Below are 25,895 nucleotides of genomic sequence, written 5' to 3' on the forward strand. Positions count from 1 at the left end.
CCTCTGCTCGTACACAGATAACAACAACAGAGCATTAATCATTTTTGCTATAGCAACCACCGCACTGCAATTACCATAGTGACACGAGAAGAATAGAAAAAGTAATAATGAAGAGCTCTTACTTATTTGGAGCAATGTGTCAGCCAAATAAGCACAGAATTCTCTAGTGCCCAGCTCTGCTCACCTTAATCAACTGAAATGCCATTTGTAATAACTATGTCACAAAACATTTCTGATTTATTTTTAAAAGTGCAACACAAATTTGTCAATTGTTCGCTGTCCTTTGGTCAGGTTAATGTACCAGTCATTGCTATCACGTAACAGAGGGGAGTGCAACTTGTTTTAGATGTTACAATTTAGACATAAAGTCTTAGGTCTACTCCATTACCATAAATATATTGAGACATATACACCTGCTTTTGCATATTTTTTCATTAGAACATGCACACAAATGTGTATATACAGAAATGTAGCAGACCGTTCAGATACATATAGATAGACGTATTTTTCTTGGAAAAACCCCATATCTTTATAATTTGAGCACTTCAGGAACATTCGGTGCCAAGATTAGACTCACACTTGTGACAGTTCCTCATGAATCGCCCAATTGTCCTTTCTCCTGGCTCCATTTATCTAAATAATTTCTAGTTGATAGCTGTTGTTCAACCTGCTTAGTTTAAGAAAGGAAACCGTACCCTAAATTAGCTGCTTTTGGAGGTTCTCAGTCAGGTTCTTATTCAAAGTTCCCCCCATTTTACAAATGACATCTAATTACTGGATGGTCACTGGAAAGAGTACAGCAAATAAAACTTGTGGAAGCAGGAAATAATGTTAGACAAAGTCATCTTCTGAAATGCAACATCTTTTGCTAAGATTTAGGTGTAATCAATAAATCAGAACCTGGGACTGTGGAAGTATAACAGTGTACAAATGGAACGGTGGGTTGAAATGAGAAGGCGGCAGCACAAGTGATACCCCTGAGCTCATATCTGGACCCAGCATCATTGCAGAATCTCATAGACATGAAGTTAAGTAAATGACAAGTGGCAGAGAGTGAAAGCACAGAGAAATATGGGATCCTCCGAGACGTTTAGTAAATGGCAAAGCTGGCACAACAGCTATGAGGTACAGAAAATGTCAAGAAGGGGAAGAAAGGGGAAGGGCAGACAACACAGAAACAAGAACTGTGACTGTATATTGAACGTGTTTCTAGTCACAGCAGCTGTACCCAGTGGCAACAGCGAGGATGCTTGCAGTGTGCAAAGCAGAGTCGGAGTGCTCAGGTAGGGCCTGCTTTGTGTTTTGGTTTGGCAAAAGCTGCTTCAGTAGAAGGGAGCATAGTCTTTACATTTTCATTGTGCTATTTTGACTTGTTATGCAATGAAACCTCTTTCAGGCCCCATGATAGATAGCCAGACTGCTATTTCAAACTGCAAACTACCATAACTTAACTTCCTTTAACTTTTGACAATCATTATTTCATAATTTTGCAAACAGAAAACTGAAAAACAAGATGCTCAGGTCTGACAAAGCAGCTCTAGTAAGGCATTGTCTTTAACTTCAGCTCACGACAAGCAGAATCTCTATGATAAATGTCTACATTTTTAAGTATCTAAACACATGCAGCCACAGCACAGTGGGTAAACATGGTTACCCAGACACAGTGTTACTCAAAAAATGTGACATTATGCCTCTTTATTGTTAGACTGGTGCAGCACAAAATATACAAAATATCAATTAAAGTCATAAGAGTGCTCAAATAGTACATTTGAAATCATAACTACAAACACTTCTGTAGCTGTCAGAACAAACTTTGTTCCTCTATCAAAACACACACATACATTCATAGCATTCTTTTCACTTTCTTAGGAAAAGTAACAGGCAGAAAGACCATTAAACCATTGCCCTTCCTTTACCCTGGACGAACCTGAGCCATCTCGAATAAAGATGACAGTGTGTATGTATTTGTTGAGGAAAAGGAAGCAAGAACCTCAGACTGCAAGATGTGTACTGGGTGCTCTCTCAGAGATGAAACGGCCAACACCTTTCAGAACAGCCATTTCTGAGAAGCCAGCTTCTCTACAGCCACCAGCTCCTCCCACAGATGATACCTTGCCTCTCCAGCCACTTTGTCATATATGCTGCCCCTCTACATTTATTTGCATGCATTTCTTAACTTCCCGCACACGTTTCCTCCCGTTATTTTCAATCTCAGCTGTGCAAACCCTGCAGACTGTTCTGCGCTGCTGTAGCACCATGCATGCAATTTATTCACACTTCAAAATACTAACTTTAACATGTGAACAATTCCACTTCTCCTTGCAAAGATATGCCAGGGTTTATTAACATTCCATTAATTATGATAAATTTCTAGAATTACGATACATCTCTTGGGCTCATTAATTACCTAACAAAGATAAAATGATCCTACAAAAAAAATGCTTTCCACTTTGTTATCATTAACAAAAAATAAAAGCATAAAAAAATCAGATTTCTACTTAGTGCCTACTAAGACACATTATTCAGAACATCAACTTGGAGAATGGTTCCAAAAACCTCAACACTTTTTTTTTTTTTTTCAGTTGGAAACCCTGTAGAACTATTCTTTCCTTTGGATATGATATTCACAGTGTTCGTAGGTGTAGATAAACAGTACCGATTTTACAAACAACTCTACAAACAATTTAGAAAAACGCGTTAAACATTTCACAGAAGAACGCGGAGCATTGTTTAGCTTCCACCTTATTTCATTTGCCATGGCTCTCTAAACCCATCCATAGCAGCTAGATAAGGATCATTAACTATCCAGTAGAGGTGTCTTCTAGTTACCTGTCAGTAACAGCTTTGCTAGAACTCTTAAGAACTCTAAGTGGCAGCAAGAGAACAGGACTCCGCATCTAACAGATTCTGACTTTAATTTTAAAAATTAAACCAAAATGACACAGCAAGGCTACCATCTGACAACATTTAAAGACAGGCTCAGCCTCACAATTAACACGTGTGTCGTATAAATACAGTAAATAAGTTCTTTAAGGAGTTATTTGTATTCAATACCATCAGCAGAATCAGACCCGTAGCACCTGCCCTATGGCTGCAAATTTCTTATTTTAGTGCATAGAAAAAAAGTGTATTTTGGACTACAAACCCAACTTTTCCTGTTCTCTGTAGCATGACATATACAATGATAAGCTGCAACTGACTGAAAAAGTACATTCTAATAGAAAAATACAGGCTTTCACTAACTCTTGCAAAAATAATTTACATATAAATTAAGATTTTCTTCTATCCAAAAGCCTTCCAGAATTTTCAACTACAACCATTAAGATTCTACCGTGATTCATCAATGTTTATTCAAGTAATTTTAATTAATTTACATTTTGGCTTTATTAGTTTGTACAAGTGAAGAATTTATGAGCATATACTCAAGTAGTATCTCCAGAATGAGACTGAGGAAAAACGAAAACCATGACAGAAAAACCACATCTCTGATAAAGCTAAGTTGGGCACTGTACCATGCCTCAAAGCGACAGCCCTTAAGCGTGGCACTCAAAATTCGATACCCGTGATGCAGAATGTAGTAGGATAGCTGGAACTGAACTTAGCTGACTTTATACATAATTATTCCCAGATATTTCAAGATTTACAGTCAAATAGATACAATAACTTAAAGAAAAAAGGGGGAAAAAAAAACCTTTTAGAGCTAAATATCTTTCTTTGTTCTTTGATTTAGAGTAGCTAACCAAAATGTGAAAGAGAAAGAAACACTCAGAAGACTAAAACTCACCAAAGTCTGCAAACACGGACTGTCCAACAACTTCCACACCACTGGGCTTTTCCTTACTTCTTCCAGTTTTAGAGAAGTTTCCATCCTATCAAACAGGACAAAGATGGTGGAAAAAGTGAATTGCAGGCTAAGGGATATTTTTTTTTCCAAACCAAAATAAACACGTATCAATAAAGGGTGCTTATGTAGATAAGCTACGGAGAAAATCCACTCTCAAAAAACTGTGACTGAGTTTTTGCATTTCTAGCTCTTCGTGGAATCTTACGGAAAGCTGGTAATAGCAATATTCAAATACAAACATCCATATATTGAGTTATTTCAGCAACATAAGCTAAATCATAGTGAAGTTATTGTGAATACTAATGTGCAGACCCCAGCCGTAACACACCACTGGGTTGACTGTCGTGTTCACAGCATGAAGAGTACGCTGCGAAAGCTTGGGACTGTCAGGGTATAACTGCCCAGAGATTTCTTTGTGTGGGGTACCTCCTCAGAGGCAGCTGGCTCCAGCTGTAACCTGATGCTGTGCCATCAATGAATTTGCTTGAATTATTTTGGGCCTGGGACCCTGCCTCAGAAAACCAACGTCCTTAACAGTGTAGTTATCCTTATTGTTTACTCATGTCATACTCCATTTGTAGAATTTAATGCTGTTGACGATGCGACTCCACAGTTCATACGTGGTTTCCTTCAGTGTAATTTATGATGACTCAGAAAACAAAAATTTGATGCAAACCACCTCCATGCTGAAGAGACACCTCTGCCTGTGCTCAGCTGGCCAGAAAAGCATTTCTCGTATAGGCAAATACTTTAAAAGCATTTTATGATTCATCAGTGAAGGGGAAGGGAATTACATTGCCTAGGTTTGTAGAGCAATTCAACAGCTTTTAATAGATCAATTAAAGTATTTTAAGATTGGGATATACATATACACGGACACTTATTTTCCATATGTATGCCCTATTTTACTGGGTTGATTGATTCCAAATAATACAGTTCTTTCTATCTAGAGATAAGCAAATCCATGCACACAAAATATATAATGTAAGATAATATTTACTACACATGAGTCTGGATAAGCCAAAATTTCTAAGAAAATTACGCTCCTCCTCTCCCTCCCCCCGCCCCCCCCCCCCCCGCCCTGAGACAGGTCAAATGCCCTGTGTAGTCACTAAGACTTGATGCCTCAAGAATTAAATTAATTGAAGTCAAAAACTGTTCATTTTTAAGTCTATGATCTGCCGCTTTACAAAAATGGCCCTGCTTTAAAAAAAAACCAAAACATGTCTAGTCCAGCTTTCATTACTTTTGCCTAAAAATTAGTATTTGAAGAATATTTGGCAGCTATTAAATTTTTTCTTTCTACTTTTTCAGTTCAGCACCTGGATGGCCACATTGTCACAGAGCAGACTACATTCTCCATTCTACAGCTGACTCACTGAGATATGATGAATACATATTCAGGTAAAAAACTTAATTCCTTAGCTAATAAGAAACATTTTAAGCACTCGGTATTATAACAAAAAAGTAAACTTTTAACACACACCCCCCAAGATTCTTAACGATGGTCCTTTTGCATAACAGATTAGCATAAAGGATAGCTTCAAATCAACTTCTTTCATTAATTGTTATTAACAATGAGGTTGCTTAACTGACCCTGGCCATGTTAGGCAATACAAAAGGAGAATCTCAATCAATCAATCAATCAATAAGTAAGTACAAAAATAAATAAAATTTATCTATTGACCTTTTTCTCCCCATCCTTAAATTGCATTTATTATATTTGGTTAACATAGGTCCCAATAGTGCAGTTAGTGCCTCAACACTGGTTCCACTCATTCCTGAAACAAGGAATATCAGATGACTTTTTTCTATTTGTTTGGGTTTTAACAGACTGGTCATTTGGGTTTTTCTCTCTTACCTTATTTACCCACGTCTCAAACTGAATGGTTTCAGAATTTGGTGATGTAGTAAGGAACAAATCTGCAGGGAAAAACATAAGAGAAATGAAAGATTTAACACAAGACACCACACACAAGCGTTTGATCATTCAATACAGCTATAACTTCTCTATAAAACATATTATCCATATTTTATAATATATATTATATTCCAGTGATGTTTAGATACATTAAACAAGGAAGATTTAAATTGAAACCACCTCAAAACTATCTGCATCCTTCAAAGTCTTCTATATAAACAAATATAACTCACTTTCCAATAGGCCAAAGTGCCACTAAAGAGTTTTTGAGGTTCAAGTAAGTATTTGGAGTGGGGTTGCAGCACATCCATGCTGTATTTTGTGCTCAATTTATCATTAGTTACAGGCTCTGCTGCACGCAGGTTATACCACAATAGGCTCTGCAGGCATTAGGTTTCAGTACAAAGCAAACAAGCAGCATTCGATCAGCAAATAGAAAAGGATGCCTAACCTCCAGCAGATGTTTTGTTGGCACTGTAACTGTTTTCTCACCACATCTCTGACTCAGTTGCCTGCACTGCAGAGCTGACCTCTCACACTTAATTGGTTAGGCAATCTTCTCTCTGCCCAGTCCCCTATGACATCCCGGGGACCAATAACTCATCATTCCCACTGGTAATCCTATGTTTATATGTGTTTTTCGACTCTAACCCACAATTAGACAAATGGCATAGCTGCCAACACAAGACATAATTCACCCTATATTATGCTAGAAATGCAACTTGTCACAGTTAGTTATTACCAGGTTAAATAAATGCATCAAGTTTTTATGCAACAATTATGCTCCTAAGGTGGAAAAAAACCATACAAAAAGCAGATATGAGCTATGCTCGGATAATGCAAAGTCACAGAATCACTTAGGTTGGAAAAGACCTTTAAGGTCATTGAGTACAACCATAAACTTGACACTGCCAACTCCACCACTAAACCTTGTCCCTAAGCACCACATCCACATGGCTCTTAAATCCCTCCAGGAATGGTGACTCCTTCACAGCCCTTTCCGATAACAGAACCATGGTGGCTGAGATGTCATGGAACTTAACAAAATCAAAGAACACATTTAGCTATCTGCAGTGTAGGAGGAATAAATCAGGATACTAAATGTAAGTCAAACTGCGAAAAGCTAATAGAAAGATGATAAATGAAAACAGCTAAAATGTTTACTACATTAAAAATGTGGAAGTGCTTGCAGAATTAAGTCTTTGTTCAGTCACTGTACAAACCAAGTATTTTAATGTGCACATTTGCTTCAGGTTTTGAGAGTAGCAACGCAGACCCGTTTTCAGAGGAGGCAATCTACCATACATCTCTAGTTTGCAAGAGATCAGTGCTGAATATGGCCCTCTGCAGTAGCTTAAAGAGGATTAAATTTAACAACATGCCTGTTCCGCACTGAATTCCCTCCCACCCTCAGAACAGCTTCTCCTGAAAGTCAGTAAATTAGTTCCCTTTGTATCTCTGCATGTACTCCTGTGTCTCTCCTGTTTCCTAACTTGAGACATGTAATGTTATATACAACAAATGAAACCAACGCAGCGAAGCAGCTCCAAGGCTGCTGTAATATCACACTGCACTGGTAAAATGCAGAGGCTTGCAAAGACAGCAAATAATCTTCCAGAAATAGTATAGAGAAGCTGGCGCCATGCTGCTGTAGTTCTAGAGTCTGCCGAACCAATTCAGCTAGTGTGTTATTGTTAATTGTCCTCTTCTTTACCCTTAAGCCTTCTTAGAAGCTACATTTCTCAAACGCTCGGGCACGTTTTTATGCTCTTGCACCGAAATCAAATTGAATGCTTACCATTTACAAGTAATTTTCCATTTTGATCAAGAACGTTAGAGATTTCAAAACAAGCAAAAAACCCAAACGCATTCTTCTGCAGCAGCAGCATAAAAATTCAATGTAAGTTAGACATTCCAAATAACTGTTTACAAATTTGCATAGTTCAGAACTACAAACGTTTTCTCCAAGTTTGTAGGAAAGAAACCTGTAAGAAAAGACTCCTGCCTGGTACAGTATTTTAGACCAGATGATTTACAAAGGTTACTTCCAACCTAACATATTCTATGATTCTATCTGGCTTTATTGTATAAGTTTTTGTCCCTGACAACCAAAAGCACAAGACAGAGTCAAGAATTAAGAATCTGTGCAATTTATAAATCTCTTTTCCACACAGTCATAGCTAGAACTCCCTCCTAGTGTCTCCTTCCCGAAGGAACTGTGTCCATGGCAGACATCTCCCACCACTACCGCTATAGCTTTTCAAGTCTATTTTTACTAAATTCTTTAATATAGAAGGGCTGCAGGAAAAGAGATGGAGCCACTAAACGCATTAAGATCTGTATGTTCAATATATGGATCACACAACAACGAACACATACACATTTAATTTCTACACTTTTTGTGTTTTAATACATGAATCATCTTGAAAATGGCAGTATTTTTGCTTTGATTCTTGCTATATTGAGAAGACTCAACCCCTCTTTCCTACATGGAATGTTTATCATATCCTGTATTCTGGTTGTGATTTCAGCTGTAGAAAACAAAACCATCTGCACACAGATCTGTTAAGTTTAACAAGCAGGAATAAAGTATTGAGGGCTGTATGATATCGCTCTTTTCAAATGCTCATGAACCTAACAACAGCACAATGGGAGATATTTACAACCTGGGGCTGTAAAATCAAATAATCTGGAGCTCAACAATCTTTACTTATTTACGGAATAAAACGTGATACTCAGCCTACTTTTACTAGACAATAGGGACATAAAAGGATACTAAAAACAACAGGCAAGGACCGTACCTCTAACAACCCTTACCAACTGTAGATTTAGGAGATATACAATGGAAATAGCCAATAGGAGGAGAAAAAAATCAGTCTGGCCACTTTTCTACTGCCACTGCCAGAGCAAGAACATCAGGTTAGCAGGACAGACTGCTAGACTAAGCCTGCAGGGCATTTTTTACATTTCTAATTTGCGATATGATGTGGTAAAAGTAAGTAAAACCCTCCAGAGTTGGTATGGGGGAAGATCCTCATGTCAGTCAGTCAGATTTCCTGAAATGCAACACCTACAGCCTAAGATAATGGCTAGAAATAAAAAAAGCAGTACTGTACGAGAGGAAATGTTTCTATTAAAGAAATGCTAACTGGTGTGTGCACATTAAAATGTTTTCTTATTTTTTATTTCATAGGCAGTGATTAACATAAAACCAGCATAAGCAACAGGAAAATTCATAAACAAAGTTCAGCAGCCTGAGAATAAGATAAATAACCTGGGAAGTTAGCCAGCATTTCAGATTCGCAAGACTGAAAATCAAGTTAGATATATACCAAACACTTAATACAAAAGATATCTGGCACATGCAGCGCCACAAACCCAAACGGTATTAGCATTTTACTCACAACTTTACTTAGCCTAAAAAGTGAGCTGGTGAGCAAATTTGGCTGTTCTTTAATTTGAGTTAATTGGCTTAGTAATAAAATGCTGCTATTGAGGCTCTGCTGCACCTTATTTACATACAGTAAATAAATATACTGAAAAGTACTGAATTCAGCATTCTTACAAAAAATAAAATTGAGATCATTAGAATTTAGGCTTCAGCTTGAAAAAGGGAAGATAATAAAGTACTGTACTGCAGGCTCCGGTAACCTAAAGCTCATTATAGAGGACCCACAGCAGTTTCATCCATCTTTAGTTGATGGGATCAGCTAATTTTGACATTGTATCAACATATGGCCCAGTCAAGGCTGGTAAAGTTGCCCAGATAGGTAACATTTTTAGGGTGCCTTTAAATCTATTTCGTATCAATGCCAAAGCCATCCCAGATACCTCTACAAACACTGAACACAGTGCACCCATTTCTCGCACCAGATCTATTTCTGATCATTTTTACAGGACATATCTAACGCAGTCTTACAGAACTATAGATGTTTATGGCCATCTCGGGCACCAAAAGCATGGCATTCTTGCCACAGGGGCTCAGAAACCAGATGCTTAACAATAAAGACGCCTGATAGATAATCACTTCCTGAGAGTGAAACATGTAATTGCTACAGGTTATTGATCATGACAAAGTAATACCATAGAAAAGATGGATTAAAATGCAGGACAGCATTCAAACAACTTGAATATGAAAACATTTCTACTCTTCCTGCAATTCCAAGCTTCTTACATCATACATCTTAATTCTTTTAACGCAGATGCAGAAATAATCACATAGGCAGTTTCCAACCTAAGAGCTCTGCACCCAAGTGCAGGTCCGTCTCCAATCCTTCTCCCACCATACTCCTCACACAGATGATCTCAGACTCTTCTCAACCCAGTGTTACGCAACTATGCTTCTTTTATTCCCTGCACCATTAGGTCAGTCCTCCTACAAGAACTTCAAGTCCATCTGTTAACATCCTCCTATTGCAGAAATTCATCCATTGTTTGTTCCTCATCATTCCCATCTAAATTCCCTACCATCAGCCTAGATTTCTTCCCTGCCTACCAACTACTATTCCCACTTCCTGTGCATTCTCTCTACCTTCTGTCTCCTACTCTCGGTTAAGCTTCCAAATACTGGCAATAGTCCAGAGCCACAATGGAAGGGAAGGCATGCATAATTCCTGTCCATGGAATGTCCACTACCGGTAGCTGCTTTAAAAAGCCAGTAATAGCAATTAAGGAAAATAACAACAACTACCACCCCCACCCCCCCACCCCCAGCTGATATTTCTAAAACCTGTTTCAAACTGGCTAAATTTGGATGAATCATTTAATTAAAACAGGAAAAGAAAAAAGTCCTTGCTACCTTTCATGGAAGGATGTTTCAAGAGGATATGCCAGATCACTAAGAAAAACTTTGCTTTAAATTGTCAAATACCGAACCAGCTCCATCCTGACTTCAGTCTGTGTGAGTGGCTGAGCAAATGTAACTGAAAGTTAGAAAATATTCAACAGGGACTCAGGCAAAGTGCTCAGAAGTCTTCAGCCCAATGGGAATACTTCAGACACTCTCATTAAATAAAGCATATTGTATTACAAACCCTACTTCTGAACACTGCTTTTTCTTATTAGGACTGGTAGAAAATTATGATAAAACCTATATAAAGAACCTCTTTCAAGTTCACTTCTGATTATCCTTTTATTTTCCTTCACTCTGAGCATTAGAAAAAATGGTACTATTTATAGATGGAGCCTCCATTTCACTAATGACTGATTTGACCTTTCTGTTTAATGTCAGAGGGCTTTACTGCAGAATTAAACCCCTCAGCATCTACGGTTATGTTCAGAAGCTACCAGGGCAGGAACAACATTCTTACAGTTACAGCTTGATTTCACATTTACTTCATAAGTTTAAGTTAATAAAAGAAAAAAGAAATGCCCCTATTTTTAAACACTATGAAAATGCACAAGGAATCACTCACTTAAACACAGGTGGGTACGCTCCATTCATGCCTACGATACTTTTCATTTATGCAGAAGAACAGGTGTGTCTGTGCATGTCCTGTAACTGTGTTTTACCTGTGGATAGAACACCCCTGCTTGTACATATCAGTAAATGTAAATGGTGTGCTGAACTCAAAATCCCTGCTTTGCAGTGCTGACAGAATGGGTAAGGTGACACCTGTATTAAATGCCACTTGAGAAGTTTTAAAAGGTCAGATAATTTGTTTGCAAACATAATAAGCCTGGTTATTTTAATTGAGAGTAAATGCAGATGTATTGCATAAAATAAGCTTTGATGATAATATTATATGCAAAGAGGCTTCCAGCTTCCATCAAGAGGAAAACTCAAAAAATGTTACTGGGGATTCTGACATCAAGCATTACAGAGGTCTCGGAATCCAGGTATAAACGATTACAACAGTAAAATCACCCGTGATTTGAATGACTTTTTTTCCAGAAGAAAACTATCTACATTTATTTGATAATAATATTATATGCAAAGAGGCTACCAGCCTCCATCAACAGGAAAACTCAAAAAATGTTACTGGGGATTCTGACATCAAGCATTACAGAGGTCTCAGAATCCAGGTTAAATGATTACAACAGAAAAATCATCTGTGATTTGAATGACTGGTTTTCCAGAACACAACTATCTACATTTACACATTTAAACTAAGAAGTGGGAATCAAAAAGAAAACACATTGTAAATGTTCTGGTACATTATGTTTCTAGATTCCCAAAGCAAAACAACATAAGAAAATTAACCATCAGCAATCAGTAAAGAGACGAGCAATTAGCTTATAGCAAGCTGTTTCTGACTAATGATTTTTCTACTTTAATTTTCCTAAAATCAAATCTATGATTTTTTTCTTCATTTTATTTAAACAGTTCCAGAAATACCTGCAATTACACACACCATGTGCTAGTATTCAACACAAGGCAGGTTTTATTTCCAAGATTTGTAACCACATAACCAAATAAGGCACAAAATATTTAACACACTGGCCATTTATCATAGCATTCAAGGATACATCAGCAGATGTACAGTATGAACTTACAGTGTGATTCAGAGTCCAAGGCAGTTTGTCTCATACATTCAAACATTTAAAAAATATTTGCAGGGTCACGACCTGATTTCTAAGTAGAAGACTTGTAAATTTGAGTGTGTACAGATTTATTGTTATCAATAATACTTTTAATGTTATTATGTCCTACGCCTTTAACTTAGAAACACAGAAAGACAGCATTAGCCCTAAATGAACATCCGACATTTTAGGATGTTTTAAGTAGAAACAATCAAGTTAACTAATCAGAAAAAAGTAACTGCTATCCTACAATTACTCTTGGCACCACTAAGAGAGCTTATGTTAAGATTCTGATCCATGTTCAGCTAGCGATCCATGGTGAATTTAAACTCCAGCTTGGTCCAAAGTCTTCATCTGAATGTGCTGACTTTGATGCAAATCAACAACAGCATTAAAAAAAACGGTGGCTATTGTCTAGCTTTAAATAGATGATCTGGACTGGCATCCATCTTCACATCATTTCTATGTGGTCTTTGCCAAGCCCTTTTGCCTGTCTTGGCTTCAGTTTCCAGCCATAATGCTTTGTCTCCATGGTTCGGTTCATGTATCAGCTGTAAGGTCTTCAGTGTCATGACCATATTGTGAATGAATAGTGTTTACTCAATTAAACAGTCTTCTCTCCCATCTCTTGACTAACACATCTGAAATGCGTTTCTGAGAAAAACCGAGTTCCTTCTTACTTTGAATTGAGAAGACTAATGCAAAGAGAAGTTACTTTTTACTGCCTTCACTATAGAGTCAAAAGAGTTAAATAATGTACAAATACTACTTTTCTTAAGTCATGAGATGTATATGTCTCAATTTGAGGATAACATGTTTTTAAGAAAGGCCTCTTACCTGAGGAGCCTGCTTTGGAAACATCTGAACTGTCAATGCTCTATAAAACACACCCAATGTTAACCTGTTCAGCCAAACCTATTGTTATTAGCTTCAGGTTTATTTTCTCAAGCTAGCTGTTAAGAAGAGCTAATGACAAGTGTGAGTATGTATTGCTAGACATCCACCAGCCACCTTCGAACAAGGGTCTCCACATCTCCTCACCTTTCAGTCTATCGCAGTGCACGGACAAACAGTGACACCGATGGTAGGCAGGCTGACTTCACCATTTCAGACATCCCTTCAAAACAGCCATTCTGTGCACCCGATACGCCTCCACAGAGACATGCTTGTTTCACACTCATGCAGAAGACACTTGAAAAGTGTGTATTTACTTTATCTTTACCCATAAAGCACATGTAGACCCTTTGGTGAAGTTTTATACTGCAAATTTTTGCACGGATTATATAAAATTCCTGGCCTAACTTAAAATAACTCACTGAATTAAAAATGATAAGCAGCTGAGATTTCTACATGAGGATACTTTATTTAAAAACATTAGCAGCATGAAAAAAACCCTAGTCTGAAAGAGCCTAGTTTATACTTCACCGACAAAGATTAGTATTATCTTTGTCCTAGTTAATGGATTTTTGGATTATAAAATCCTTACATAGTTAGCCTTTCAAGAAGCACTGTTAGGGACTAAAAACATCTTTATGGACATATTCTTATACAGTAAAATCATAACAATTCAACTACATTTTACCTAGAGCAGGAGAATTGTGCCAATTAAAAGCTCTGTTGTGTGAATTTAATATCAGCAGGGTGAAAAAGGGTGGGACAATAAACTAGCAAAAAGATTCTCAGCCCAGAAGAGGATTTTTTCTTTTTTATGTCAAGCACGCTTTAGATCTCCTAAGCTGTTTATAATGATAGAGTTGCCAAAAATAGCCTAGCTAAAAATTACAGAATTGGCTGCATCTGTTCAGAACACAAAACATTGCAGAATATTAGAAAAAGGTCTTTAAAACCTCCAAATCCAACAAGTAAAGATGGCATACTCTGGAGGTTTGTTTTTCATTTGTAAACAAAAATCATTGCATCCATTTTAGGTACAAATATATCTTCACATTCATGAATAATAGCATTGCCTGTGAATAAATACTCTGAATTTTTCAGTCAAAATGTACCAAGGCAGCACCAAATGCCATGATTATTAAGTTTTTCCCACCCTGGGTTTCAGCTCATAGACTGTTCCCCTGCATGCTTGTCAACACCTCCCTCCTGAATAATATGATTCTCATGCATACCAGTACCTATCCTTCATGAGAATTATAGAATCGTTTGGTTGGAAACGACCTTCTAGATCATCAAGTCCAAGTGTATCATCCAATGAGGATTTCTTCCAACTCAAGAAGGATGGTGGGGGTGGATGCCGATTCCCAAGAACCCTCTCCCCTTCCCTGGCTCTACCAGAACAAACCAGTACATAGCAGACCCCACTGACTCCACACAACATGAACGTACTCCCCTCTAGGCTAGGGTAGCAAGGCTGTGCTGCCCAGCTTTGCTAGTGAGGAATAGAGCTAAATGAACAGAAGCAGCACTTAGCTGTCTTCCGCAAAGTCTCTCCTGACCGCACAGAGTGCATTCCAAATTGCAGTGCTATCACTGTGGTACCGACAGCTACACATACGCTGGGTTTTTGTTTTGCCTTTTTTAAAATTTATATCAGCCGATTACTTTTATGACTGCTTCTATAAGCTGCTTTCCCAACTCAGTACAGACTAACACAAATTAAAAGAGACATGGCGAGAACACTAAACAGGTATTTTTGGGGAGAGGCACAATGGGACTCAGGGTGCAATTTCACAACTGGTTGAAAGCAGGCTACAACTGCTGCTACAAAAAGAGGAGTCAGCCTTCCCCCTGTGCTTACATTGGCTCTGGCAATCCGGAAGCGGCATGTCGAGTTGGATTAGCATAACTTCAGTGAAAATGAATTGTCTTCCCCACTAGTTCCTGAGCAGTTACAATAGCTGATGTGAGGGAACTGCCATAAATGCGCAGGCAGGACCAGATGATAAGTGACTTTTCATTCTGGCAACAGGCAATCTTGGAATAACATGTCAGTCATGAAATATCAGATAGCACCAATAAGGTATCATTTTTCAGTAACATATGACTCGTTCACAGTTGGTTCAATTTTCATAAGGACAGCAAAAAACAGTTCACCATCTTAGAAGCAAAAAATTACTTGAAAGAAAATAATTCTATGGTAATATTTCCTCCAGCTTTCTCCTCAGAATGAATTACGGCCTTGAAATCTTCCACACGTTGCTGTAATATAACACATATTTCAGCCTGAGGTGTTATATCCTTGATGTTACAAGCAGATAAAAGTCAAGATCTTTCTATGGGGAGCGCTTCATAGAAGCTTCTGCTCACATCTTGAGATATGAATATAGATGTGAATCTACAAAAGCTCCTGGCACTCCCCACACAAAGATCCTGACTTTCATTTCTGCTTCACAGAGGAATTTCCATATATCCTAGCATGAAGTGAAACTCTCTAGACATTAGGGTGTTAGGTGTCATAAAAACCCTTGCGTACTCTTGCAGAAATTGATCCATCTGTGACTGATCTTTGTAAGCAACTTAGACTTCCTACCCTTACCTACCTAGTCTAGATTTCAATATATTCATCTTAAAATGCTACTGGGAATGCTCATCTACATTGCCCATGATACTAACAGAAAATTCCAAAGGATTTATAGAACTACGTGTGTTAGAACTGGTTATTACATGACACTGATTATGGTAAGCAGCTGTGTATCTAATTTTCCAGTTGGAATTTCCTCTTGACAGCTTCATGCAGTGATGTGCCAGAACTGAATACTAAGGTCTGACTATGCGCTAAAGCAATTAACTTAATCCCTAACATTTATAATAAGTGTCTTAATTAAATTTATGGACTCTTTCCTCCCTCATTCCCACGCTACTAAATATGAAAGAAGCTCTCTTTCCAAAATTACCCTATATGAATTGATGTACATTGCATATGTAAGAGAGGATAAAGCATTTCAGAATTCATTAAGGTTGTGAAGAAATTAAGTTTAGCACAATATTTAAATGTGCGTAGAGGTATGAACCAGGTATGCAAGTAATAAATAGACTCATTGTGGTAATCGAAGGCTAAACTGTATTGCGCATTTCACAAAAACCCTCAAACAAAACAAAGCCACCACCAGCACAGGAAGAATACAGTTTATCTACCATAACAAACGTTGTCTCCAGCACTTGTTTGTGAACAGTGAAGTACAAATAGGTTACAGGATTACTCATACAGTGATAGAAGAATAAAGTCTCAAGTGCTATTTACCCAGTTAGTGATACAATTAACTACAACAAAAGAGAATGAAGTCATATTCAAATCTTCAAGAAACAAATTTTAAGTCCAATTTTGAAAACGTTCTTCTGAATGAACTAGAAAACTATTTCAGACTCAAGATGAAGAAAATACAGCCTCATTTTTGAATCAGTTGCAAACTGAATACTAGATTACAGCACCATGGAGAATGGGAAACAGTGCTTTAATGGTGAACACAAAATTATTTACAACAAGCAATTTGTTGTAATAAAAATCATCAAGAAGTAGAAAACATTATTAGATTACTAATTTTGGCAGTTATTTTTAAGACCTAGAATTTCCAAATTGTAGCTATCAAAAGAAAATAATTAAAACTAAAGAAAAAAAGAAGTCATAGAACTACTGCGCACAACATTCCAGAACCAGCTCTTTACAATTATCAGTGAAGGTTACTAAAATATTAGCAGGGATTTGCAATACATTACATTAAATTATTATTCAGTGATAAAAATATTTTTATGCAAATTTTTAACACTTTTATGACTTACCAGCAGTGAAGTCATTATTTAAATCTATAAATGCATGCGAGTGCGGTATATACATTTTATCTTGAGTTTCCAGCGCAGTGTGCCATGATAAGTTCCTACAGACAAGAATAAAAAGCAATAGATTTCATGCATGCCTAGGGAATGATAACGCAACTTTTTTAAAAAAAATGTGACACTTGAAATAAAGTTGGACATAAAGCATGTTCTTCCAAAGCTAAGCTAAAATTACTATTTAGCTCACAGTATACTAAGTAACTTGAGTAATTGCTTGAAAGGTTCTGGAAGGATGATTCATAGCACAGGAGTTTCAATTAGATTTTATTACTTTTTAAAGCAACTTTTTTTGTGCACAGAATAGTATCACTACCCACAAAGTGAAATTTAGTGCTTAAGCTTCAATTGTAAATCCTGACACTAACTGCTGTCCTCCCTTTTTCGTCAGGCAGTTTTGCTATCAGTAATTCTAAAATCTACTTTAGGATTAATAAAGATTAGCAAAAATGGATGTAATCACCTCCTGTTAAAGCAGCTCATGCGTGCTGCATATAAAATGAGTTTATTTTCAGTCACTTACACAATCAAGACATGAATTAAACTTTCACGTTATGTTGGACTACAGGATAATTATGTCATTTCCCAAGCAGGTGATAATTTCATTTATTTATTTATAAACACACCTGCCCTGCTGGTTTCTGTTCTAAAAATGACTGAACTTCCAGCAAACCTCCCCACTGGCAGCACACTGATGCAAAACAAACCCTTCAAAACTCAGGGCAGTCAATCACCAGTTACGTTACTTTCAGAGCCTTGAGCTAATACCCTCATAAAACTCTCAATATACACAGTACAACAGCGGTATTACTACTGTCTGGAATGAGTATTTGTTCCAGTGATATTATTTGTAAAATCATAAAAGTCATTGAATTGTAATTCCAGTGGTATTATTCATAGTATCATAGAATCAGAAGCCAAAGCTTTGGTTTTATCCAATTATCAACCTCAAAAGCAGTGCCAGGAAAACTGAGTAGAACGTGAACTGCCCTTCTCTAGGGTCCAGCAGTGTTCTAAACAAATAATTTATAACTTATTTTCAAAAGATGGATTTAAAGTTCTTTGGCATCTTGCCCAGTATTAGAGACATTACTACTTTTCCATTTCTTGTGTACAGTTTGGTTCTTCTGAGTCAGTAGAGACCCATTCTTCTAGTATGCTTTGATTTCAGCATTCACACCCAGAAGAGCTAAACAAAAATAATCTTCGCATAGTCCTTGCTAGTCATTTAAATATGTCATTAAGATAATCAGTTTTATCCCACTATTTGCTAGCTGGTCCCATTCTAGAAATTCCAAGGCTAGCAGAAACTTTAATAATGAAACTTAGTCCTCTTTAATGTAATCTCCTAAGACTTCAGTCAACTTCTTCTTGCCCAAGAGTGGCCTTAGCCACCCCTTAACACAAAAGATGCAATACAGAGAACATCACTTGCATCCACACTTGTACTGCTACTTGAAGTTGCCTCTGCCTTATGAATCTTTATGAATCTCTTCCCCCAATAAACATTACAAATATTTTCCTTAATATTATAATAGCTTAATGCCCTTACACTTGGCACCTCCCAAGCTTTTTATTTCCCGTGTTGTCTAATCTTCCCATTACAACTAAATTCCTAGAGAAAAGACAGCTATTTTTTTTAAGTTTATCCTAAACTTCCACAGATTTTCCTTTTGCCATTCCTTATGAGATCTGTTCCAGTACTTCTCACATTATCAGCCTGTCACTTCATCTGTTAGACTAAATGCAGCTTAAATTCTACAGACACAACCTAAAAACTTTGGTTTGTATTTTTATACAGCACAGACCATAACACAGATTCCTAAAATAAGTATCAAAGTGTACCAAACAAAGGAGACTATAACTGCTCCAAGAAACAATTATCCTATTTCTTATATCAAATAACAGGGGCTTTGTTTTCCCAGCTCTCATGGAATGTCTACTTCTCCTTACAAAGCAACTACTTCCCCTAAAAATAACACTTTAAAAATTAGATGCAGAGTGTCATAGAATGTTTGAAGATAGGCATGGAAATGAAAGAAGATTCATATGTTTGCAGAGTTCCACTTAAACATGAGTCTTATGTCTCTTTAATAAGAATAATGAATATGTTATTGAACATTTGTTAATAAACAAACCCTTAAGCTTACCCGCCTATCAATATCTGTGGCTTACTTGAATCACTTGTGACACCAAAGACGTCAGGAATCAAGTCTCCATTAAAGCTGAAAATGCAAAACAATCTCAGTATCATCTCAGTCATTAAAGGAGCTGCACTTAGCTGTTCTTAAGCTAACCTGTAACAAAGAATTTTCAGCTTTTCTCACTTTCAGTCTTGTCTGAGCTGCTACTTGTTGGATACTTCTTTCACTATTTTATACTATGCCATGCATTTGATTCTCCAGCTATATTACGCCCTCTCCTTTGTTCAGCATTTCACACAGAGGGAAATGACTGCAAAAGGGATATATGCTCAATTTGATAAGCCAGTAAGGTTTTAATTTTACAAAAGTTACCAAAAAAATGAATGGCTCTTTTTCTGCATAAAGCAGAGACTTAATGTTTCATCATCTTCTGTAACACCAGCTTACACTACACAAACCAACCTGTTTTTAAAAGAAAAACAGCATGTGTTTCAAATTTCAGCATTATAATTTATTTCTAAAAAAAGTAGGTCATACTTACTCCATTATTAGAGGTTCATCATAAAAAGTCTTATTTAACATAGTTTTATGGCTAAGATCTGAAAGCAGAAAACACTAATTTGATTCAGGTACAAATACATTATGACATTTGCATTTTCAACTCAGACATTCTTCTTCTTCTTTTAATTTACAACCATTTATTTTCAGATAAAAAACCCAAACATCAGCCACCACTGAACATAAACAACTAAATGCCTTCCTGAAATTTCACAGGAAAGGTGAGTTACAGTTACAATAAGCGTCTTCTCCTCCACTAACTCTTCAACAAATTATTTCAAATAGATCTTAGTGAAACCTATTTCTACATATGACTGCGATCACATAAGCACATGGAATGAGAAACAGTTGGGATGAAGATGGTCAAATTCAACACTGAACATGAAAGCCATTTATTAATGCTTTGTCACCATAAAAAAAATTTGTAAACGTATACACAGAATGTTCAAAATATGGATTAGAGGTAGATTGCCCAAAAGAGAAGCAAGGATTTTAAGTCCTAATCAGGTTATCGCCTCTCAGATCTCAGTTTTGCTTGTAATCCAAACTCCTGCCACACAATCCCCGTTTCCTTAATCTTTCCATAATGCTGCTCTTCTTTCCATCTTCAACATTTTATATGACAGTGCCCTCCTACTGACTTGTTCATCATACTCTCACTAGCCAAGGCGGCAACACATACCTTCCCCGTAGCCTCACTACATACTGATCACTGCCTGTATTTTTAGCCTCTGACTCCTTTTCTAAGCCCCAAATGCTCATTTGTGCCTCTCCCAATACTTGTCTATTCTGAAGCAAGACAGCATGGACCAATCCAAATCCTTCATGCATCTCTCAATACTACAGATGCCTCCTATTCTCTTAATACTCGATCCAGTGCGCTTCCCTATGCTGGTTGTTTAGACTTCAATTAAAGCCGGAAGCAATAGTATCTAAGGCCATCACTTGCCTCCCCTGTAATAATTTTATTACACAATTCTTTATAATACTGACTATTCTTTGGTAGTTTTTGTGGACTTCAGGATATCCTCTTTTGCTTTTCTGTCCTTCTTCAAGTCCTAAACTCTTCCCCAAGCCCTTTCCTAGCAAAGTCAACAGACAACAGAATAGACCAAGAGTTCACATGGCCTGTGACTCCATCCTGAGACAGAATCAGCTATACACAGAACACTGATAAAACATTCTGAAAACTTGATTCTGAAGTTTTTGAAAACTTCCAGTGACAGAGACTAGAAATCTCTCTCCAAAACCCTACATCTGTGCATCACTGTCTTTAAAAAAATTGGCTTTACAGAAATAAGAGTGTTATATTACTTTTGGTGAATTCAGGTATGACATTTTGAAATGGCTCATTGAGATGCACTGGCTCTCAGTGCATTTTCAATTCAAGATTATGAGATAACCTTTGTGAAGCTGACCTGCATAATGGGGAAGACATAAGAAACAGATCTGCAGTTGGTAGGTCACTGTCAAACTGTAATATTTTTTGGTTACATCTGTTACACAAAATAAAGCAAGAGTTTTAGCTTTGTGTTCTTTCATTAATTATTTAATACATTTTAACAGCAAGACAGTGTATGGGTTTGAAGTTGAGTTGCTGCTAGTCCCTATTTTCGCTGTAAAAACAATCTTTACACAGTAAAATGAGTTAAAAACTTCCTGACAATACTTGAATTATTAAGAAGTCTAACAATTTTATCAATAAGAAGCCTCGGGAACTCACCTAACGTTTGGTTGTGCCCCCAGAAAATAAACACTGTAAGTTCATCTCTGCCATGGTTTTGTGCCCGGGTAGTCAGGAGGACATCCATTTGTGAATCACCATCATAATCTCCAGGAACTACGCTGGTTATGGTAACACCGAGAGACCTAGAATTAAAAACAAATAAAAAATGCCACATGCAAAGAATTGTACAAATGTGTGCATGAAAACTGAAAGTACTTGTGTGTGCTTGCCTTTTCCATCCCAGTTATTATTACATGTTTCAATACTCTATTTTCCTTCAATAACCTGGCTTTCTTAAAGTAACTTGAAATCAAGCACATTGTAGTCCGTGTTCCTCCACGGTAGGATGACATCTTTAACTCTAAACTTCAGCTAACAGGTATTCTTCAGCCATATCCTGTTTTTTTAATGCCATCTAGACTTCACTAAACCCTTTAACGTGTTGTAGAATCCGTCCTCAAAAAATGTGTTTCTGAGAGCAGGAGTGCATTCCAAGAACAAGACTGTAAAGCAACAGGAGCTGTTTAAGCAGCAGGAGTCAGACAGACAGCTAAATCTGTCATCTCCTCCCATCTTCTGCCACACCCTACCAATCCTTCCAACACTTGTTTGTTCCATCCATCTCTTTATTACTTCGTACCTACTCAGAGACTCTGCTTGACACACAAAAACATGGATAATTCTGTTAAGAACTAAAAGCAGATAATTTCTAACGGGCTTAACAGATTAGCTTCTTCCAAGACAGGAGGGAATAAGGAAAAATAATAATATATAGAATGATTGACTATGAAGCTGAGCTATAACAGCAATTTATCTTGTAATAGACATAGTGCTATTATTAGGAAGGATTACTCATAAGCAATAGCATACCCTGTAATGCTAATATGGTTACAACTATACATATATCTTTGTACATAAACACACAGCTCATTTCACTTTTTTTAAGAATACCTTTTTTAAAAGACACATTTAAACTTCAGGAAGGAACAGATTTCTGCACAGAAATATCAGAACACCATTCTCCATAACTCGAAATACCAGAACACCATTCTCCATATCTCCTTCTAAAGCACATTGGCTAGATTATATTAGTAACTGCAGCAACTAAAAGAATTCCCTGAAAACACATCTTGGGACAGAGACCAATTATACCAGCCAAAAAGACTTAACTTACGATATGGATGACAGTTTGCTTTACCAGGAAATGAAGTCCTGAAAAAACAAGTCAACTGTGAAAGTATGCCAAGATATGGGTATTTTTAATCCTAATTATAGGACAAAATCCCAAAGATTAGCATTTTCATAATCACATCTACTATTTAACAATATAAATGACAAAGCTCATCACAAATTCTGTCACCTGACTCAAAATCCAAACAAATCAAACCAAAAATGTATTAGGAAATTTATCAGGACAATGGCCAAAGAATGGGAGCTCTAACAGAAAGCTGAACAAAGGTTAACAGCAGCACAGACACTCCTAGCCATGCTACCACTGGCTACAGAGATGCACACTCAAGAAAGAGGGCCACTTCCAGTGTTTCACCACTGAATATCAATACTTACTTCATTGGTAACTTAACACGGGGCTTAAAGTAGGGTTCCTTTTGATCAGCCAAAAAGATAATTAACTCATTTCCTGCAAAAACAAGTAAGACAATGAGTAACAGAGGAAGATTGTAAATGGTGTATATACAAAAACAACACTTAAAAAGCTGTATCATAAAGTCATTCCCTACATCTTCCCATACATCTACTTCCTCCTTATTCAAAAGGAAGCAAAAGGAGCACTTCTTCAATACCTATATACGTCTCTTAAAATAAAACCTTCCTATAACGAGTTAAGAAACATTACACGTGGAAAAGCGGTAGGCATCAGTCCCATTCAAATAAGTAAAGTCTATAGGCTAGCTCAGATGAACTCTTAACATAGCAGGATCTCATAATGGTTTCCCAAGCTGGCAAACAAAAGCACAGTAACTGAAACTCACAAAAGTAACCTGGTTCCCTGCAGTGTTTCCTCCTTTAGAGGCAAACATATAAGCCACTATAATTTAATTCTTTCTGGAAGATCTAAATAAAAGCACATATTTTATGTTGCACAGGAACTGAAATTTGTGGAAGGAAAGAAAAAAAGAGTAACCTGAATGATGAAGTTTATTTTCAGTCAGTAAACCACAACACACACATGTTCTACTTCTGCAAGTAAAATAGTAGTTCACAGCTAAAGAAAACAATATAGTTTTTTACTCATCCATTATTATATTTGTTTCCTGCATTCTCCAAGAACCTTACCTGACACATTCAAAGCTGCTAGGTTACCTAATCCAAAATAGTTCTGTGTCTCCAAAGCCAAGCTACCACAGTGTGTTTCAAGAATGCCATTCTGTAGCAAACTTCATATCTGTGAAAGAGCGGAATACAAGCTTCCTGGCTTTGGAAAAAAAGCTAACTGCCATAAATATACTTGCCAAGGAGACTATGCCAACAAATGAGTAAAGGAACACAAACCCTTTGGAAACAGACCACAGCAACCAGCGCAGTACCTTCGGACATGCTGATAAAGTCTGGGTGCACCACACATTCACTCACTTCTTCAGTACTGTTTACAAGTGCACTGTTTACAACTGCATATCATTTATTCTACTACTTAGAATTCTACTATTTAGGGCTGGCTGTTACTTGATGTTTAGAAGGTGTGCAGTACATTTTTTTTAACCTAGTTTTGTGTTTTTGTCAAGATTAAATGACGAAAAGTAATGTTTTCAAGTATGTTATTTCCAGTTTATTTTTAGAGTATTGAGTAGGAAAATTATAGGAAGTTCTGCTGCACAAATGCAAAGAAGAAACCTTATTTCATTTCTAAAACTTTTAACTAGTTGCATTTTAATACAAGTTCATCTGAAAAATGAAGAAATAAAAACTAAATCTCTTATGAGGGATGTTCATTTAAAATCTTTCACCAGATGAGCTGGTGGAGCATTTTCAAGAAGCTACGCATTTAGATATCTCAAATACATATCTCAATCGACCTGTCAGCCTCACCTCTATGCCTGGGAAGATCATGGAGCAGATCCTCCTAGAAGCTATGCTAAAGCACATGGAGGTGATTAATGGCAGCCAGCATGGCTTCACCAGGGGCAAATCCTGTATGACCAACTTAGTGGCTTTCTACGATGGGGTGACCACAGCAGTGGACACAGGTAAACAGAGGGATGTGATCTATCTAGACTTCTGTAAAGTCTTTGACACAGTCTCCCACAACATCCTCCTCTCTAAATTGGAGAGATATGGATTTGATGGATGGACTGTGTGGTGCCTAAGAAACTGGTTGGAGGGCCATATTCAGAGAGTAGTGGTCAATGGCTCAAAGTCCAGATGGAGATCTGTGACTAGTGGTGTCTCTCAGGGGCCTGTACTGGGACCGGTGCTGTTTAATATCTTCATCAATGATACTGACAGCGAGATTGAGTGCACCCTCAGCAAGTTTGCAGATGACACCAAGCTGAGTGGTATAGTTGCCACATCGGACGGACGGGGTGTCATCCAGAGGGACCTGGACAGGCTGGAGAAGTGGGTTTGTGAGAACCTCATTAGGCTCAACAAGGACAAACACAAGGTCCTACACCTGGGTCGGGGCAATCCCCATTTTCAGTACACGATGGGGGATGACGTGATTGAGAGCAGCCCTGCAGAGAAGGACTTGGGGGTGCTGGTCGATGAGAAGCTCGACATGAGCCAACAAGGTGTGCTCGCAGCCCAGAAGGCCAACCATGTCCCAGGCTGCATCAAAAGAAGCATGGCCAGCAGGTCGAGGGAAGTGATTCTGCCACTCTATCCCTTTCTTGTGAGATCTCAACTGGAGTACTGTGTCCAATTCTGGAATCCTCAATGTAAGAAGGATATGGAGCTGTTGGAACGGGTCCAGAGGAGGGCTACAAGGATGATCTGAGGGCTGGAGCACCTTCCGTATGAGGACAGGCTGAGAGAGTTTGGCTTGTTCAGCCTGGAGAAGGCTCAAACGAGATCTTATAGCGACCTCCCAGTACCTGAAAGGAGCCTACAAGAAAGCTGGAGAGGGACTATTCATAAAGGCTTGTGGTGATAGGATGAGGAGGAATGGGTATAAACTGGAGAGGGGCAGATTTAGACTAGCTATTAAGAAGAATCTCTTCACCATGAGAGTGGTGAGACACTGGAACAGGTTGCCGAAGGTAGAATGGATGCCCCATTCCTGGAGGTGTTCAAGACCAGGTTGGCAGGGGCACTGGAACTAGATGATCTTTAAGGTCCCTTCCAACCCTCACTATTCTATGATTCTATGGGAAATTCACCTGTGCTTTACTAAAGCTAGTTATAGAAACTGAGATTGAAAAAAACAAAAAAGGGGAATTT

At 37.6% G+C, this 25,895-nt stretch overlaps 1 protein-coding gene across 1 annotated transcript in view; it reads right to left on the reverse strand.

Moving 5' to 3' along the window:
• The window catches only part of ITFG1 (integrin alpha FG-GAP repeat containing 1), a 65,648-nt gene that overhangs the window by 39,086 nt on the left and 667 nt on the right, over nt 1-25,895 (reverse strand). Inside the window, exons 2-8 of the mRNA XM_069868568.1 lie at nt 23,067-23,139; nt 21,498-21,643; nt 19,758-19,815; nt 19,223-19,297; nt 17,022-17,116; nt 5,706-5,767; nt 3,785-3,869 (exon numbers count right to left, since the gene is read on the reverse strand). Coding sequence (XP_069724669.1) covers nt 3,785-3,869; nt 5,706-5,767; nt 17,022-17,116; nt 19,223-19,297; nt 19,758-19,815; nt 21,498-21,643; nt 23,067-23,139 — 594 coding nt within the window. The remainder of the gene's footprint in view (nt 1-3,784; nt 3,870-5,705; nt 5,768-17,021; nt 17,117-19,222; nt 19,298-19,757; nt 19,816-21,497; nt 21,644-23,066; nt 23,140-25,895) is intronic.

Source organism: Phaenicophaeus curvirostris, chromosome 14, assembly GCF_032191515.1.
Source record: "Phaenicophaeus curvirostris isolate KB17595 chromosome 14, BPBGC_Pcur_1.0, whole genome shotgun sequence".
NCBI classification, from domain to species: Eukaryota; Metazoa; Chordata; class Aves; order Cuculiformes; family Cuculidae; genus Phaenicophaeus; species Phaenicophaeus curvirostris.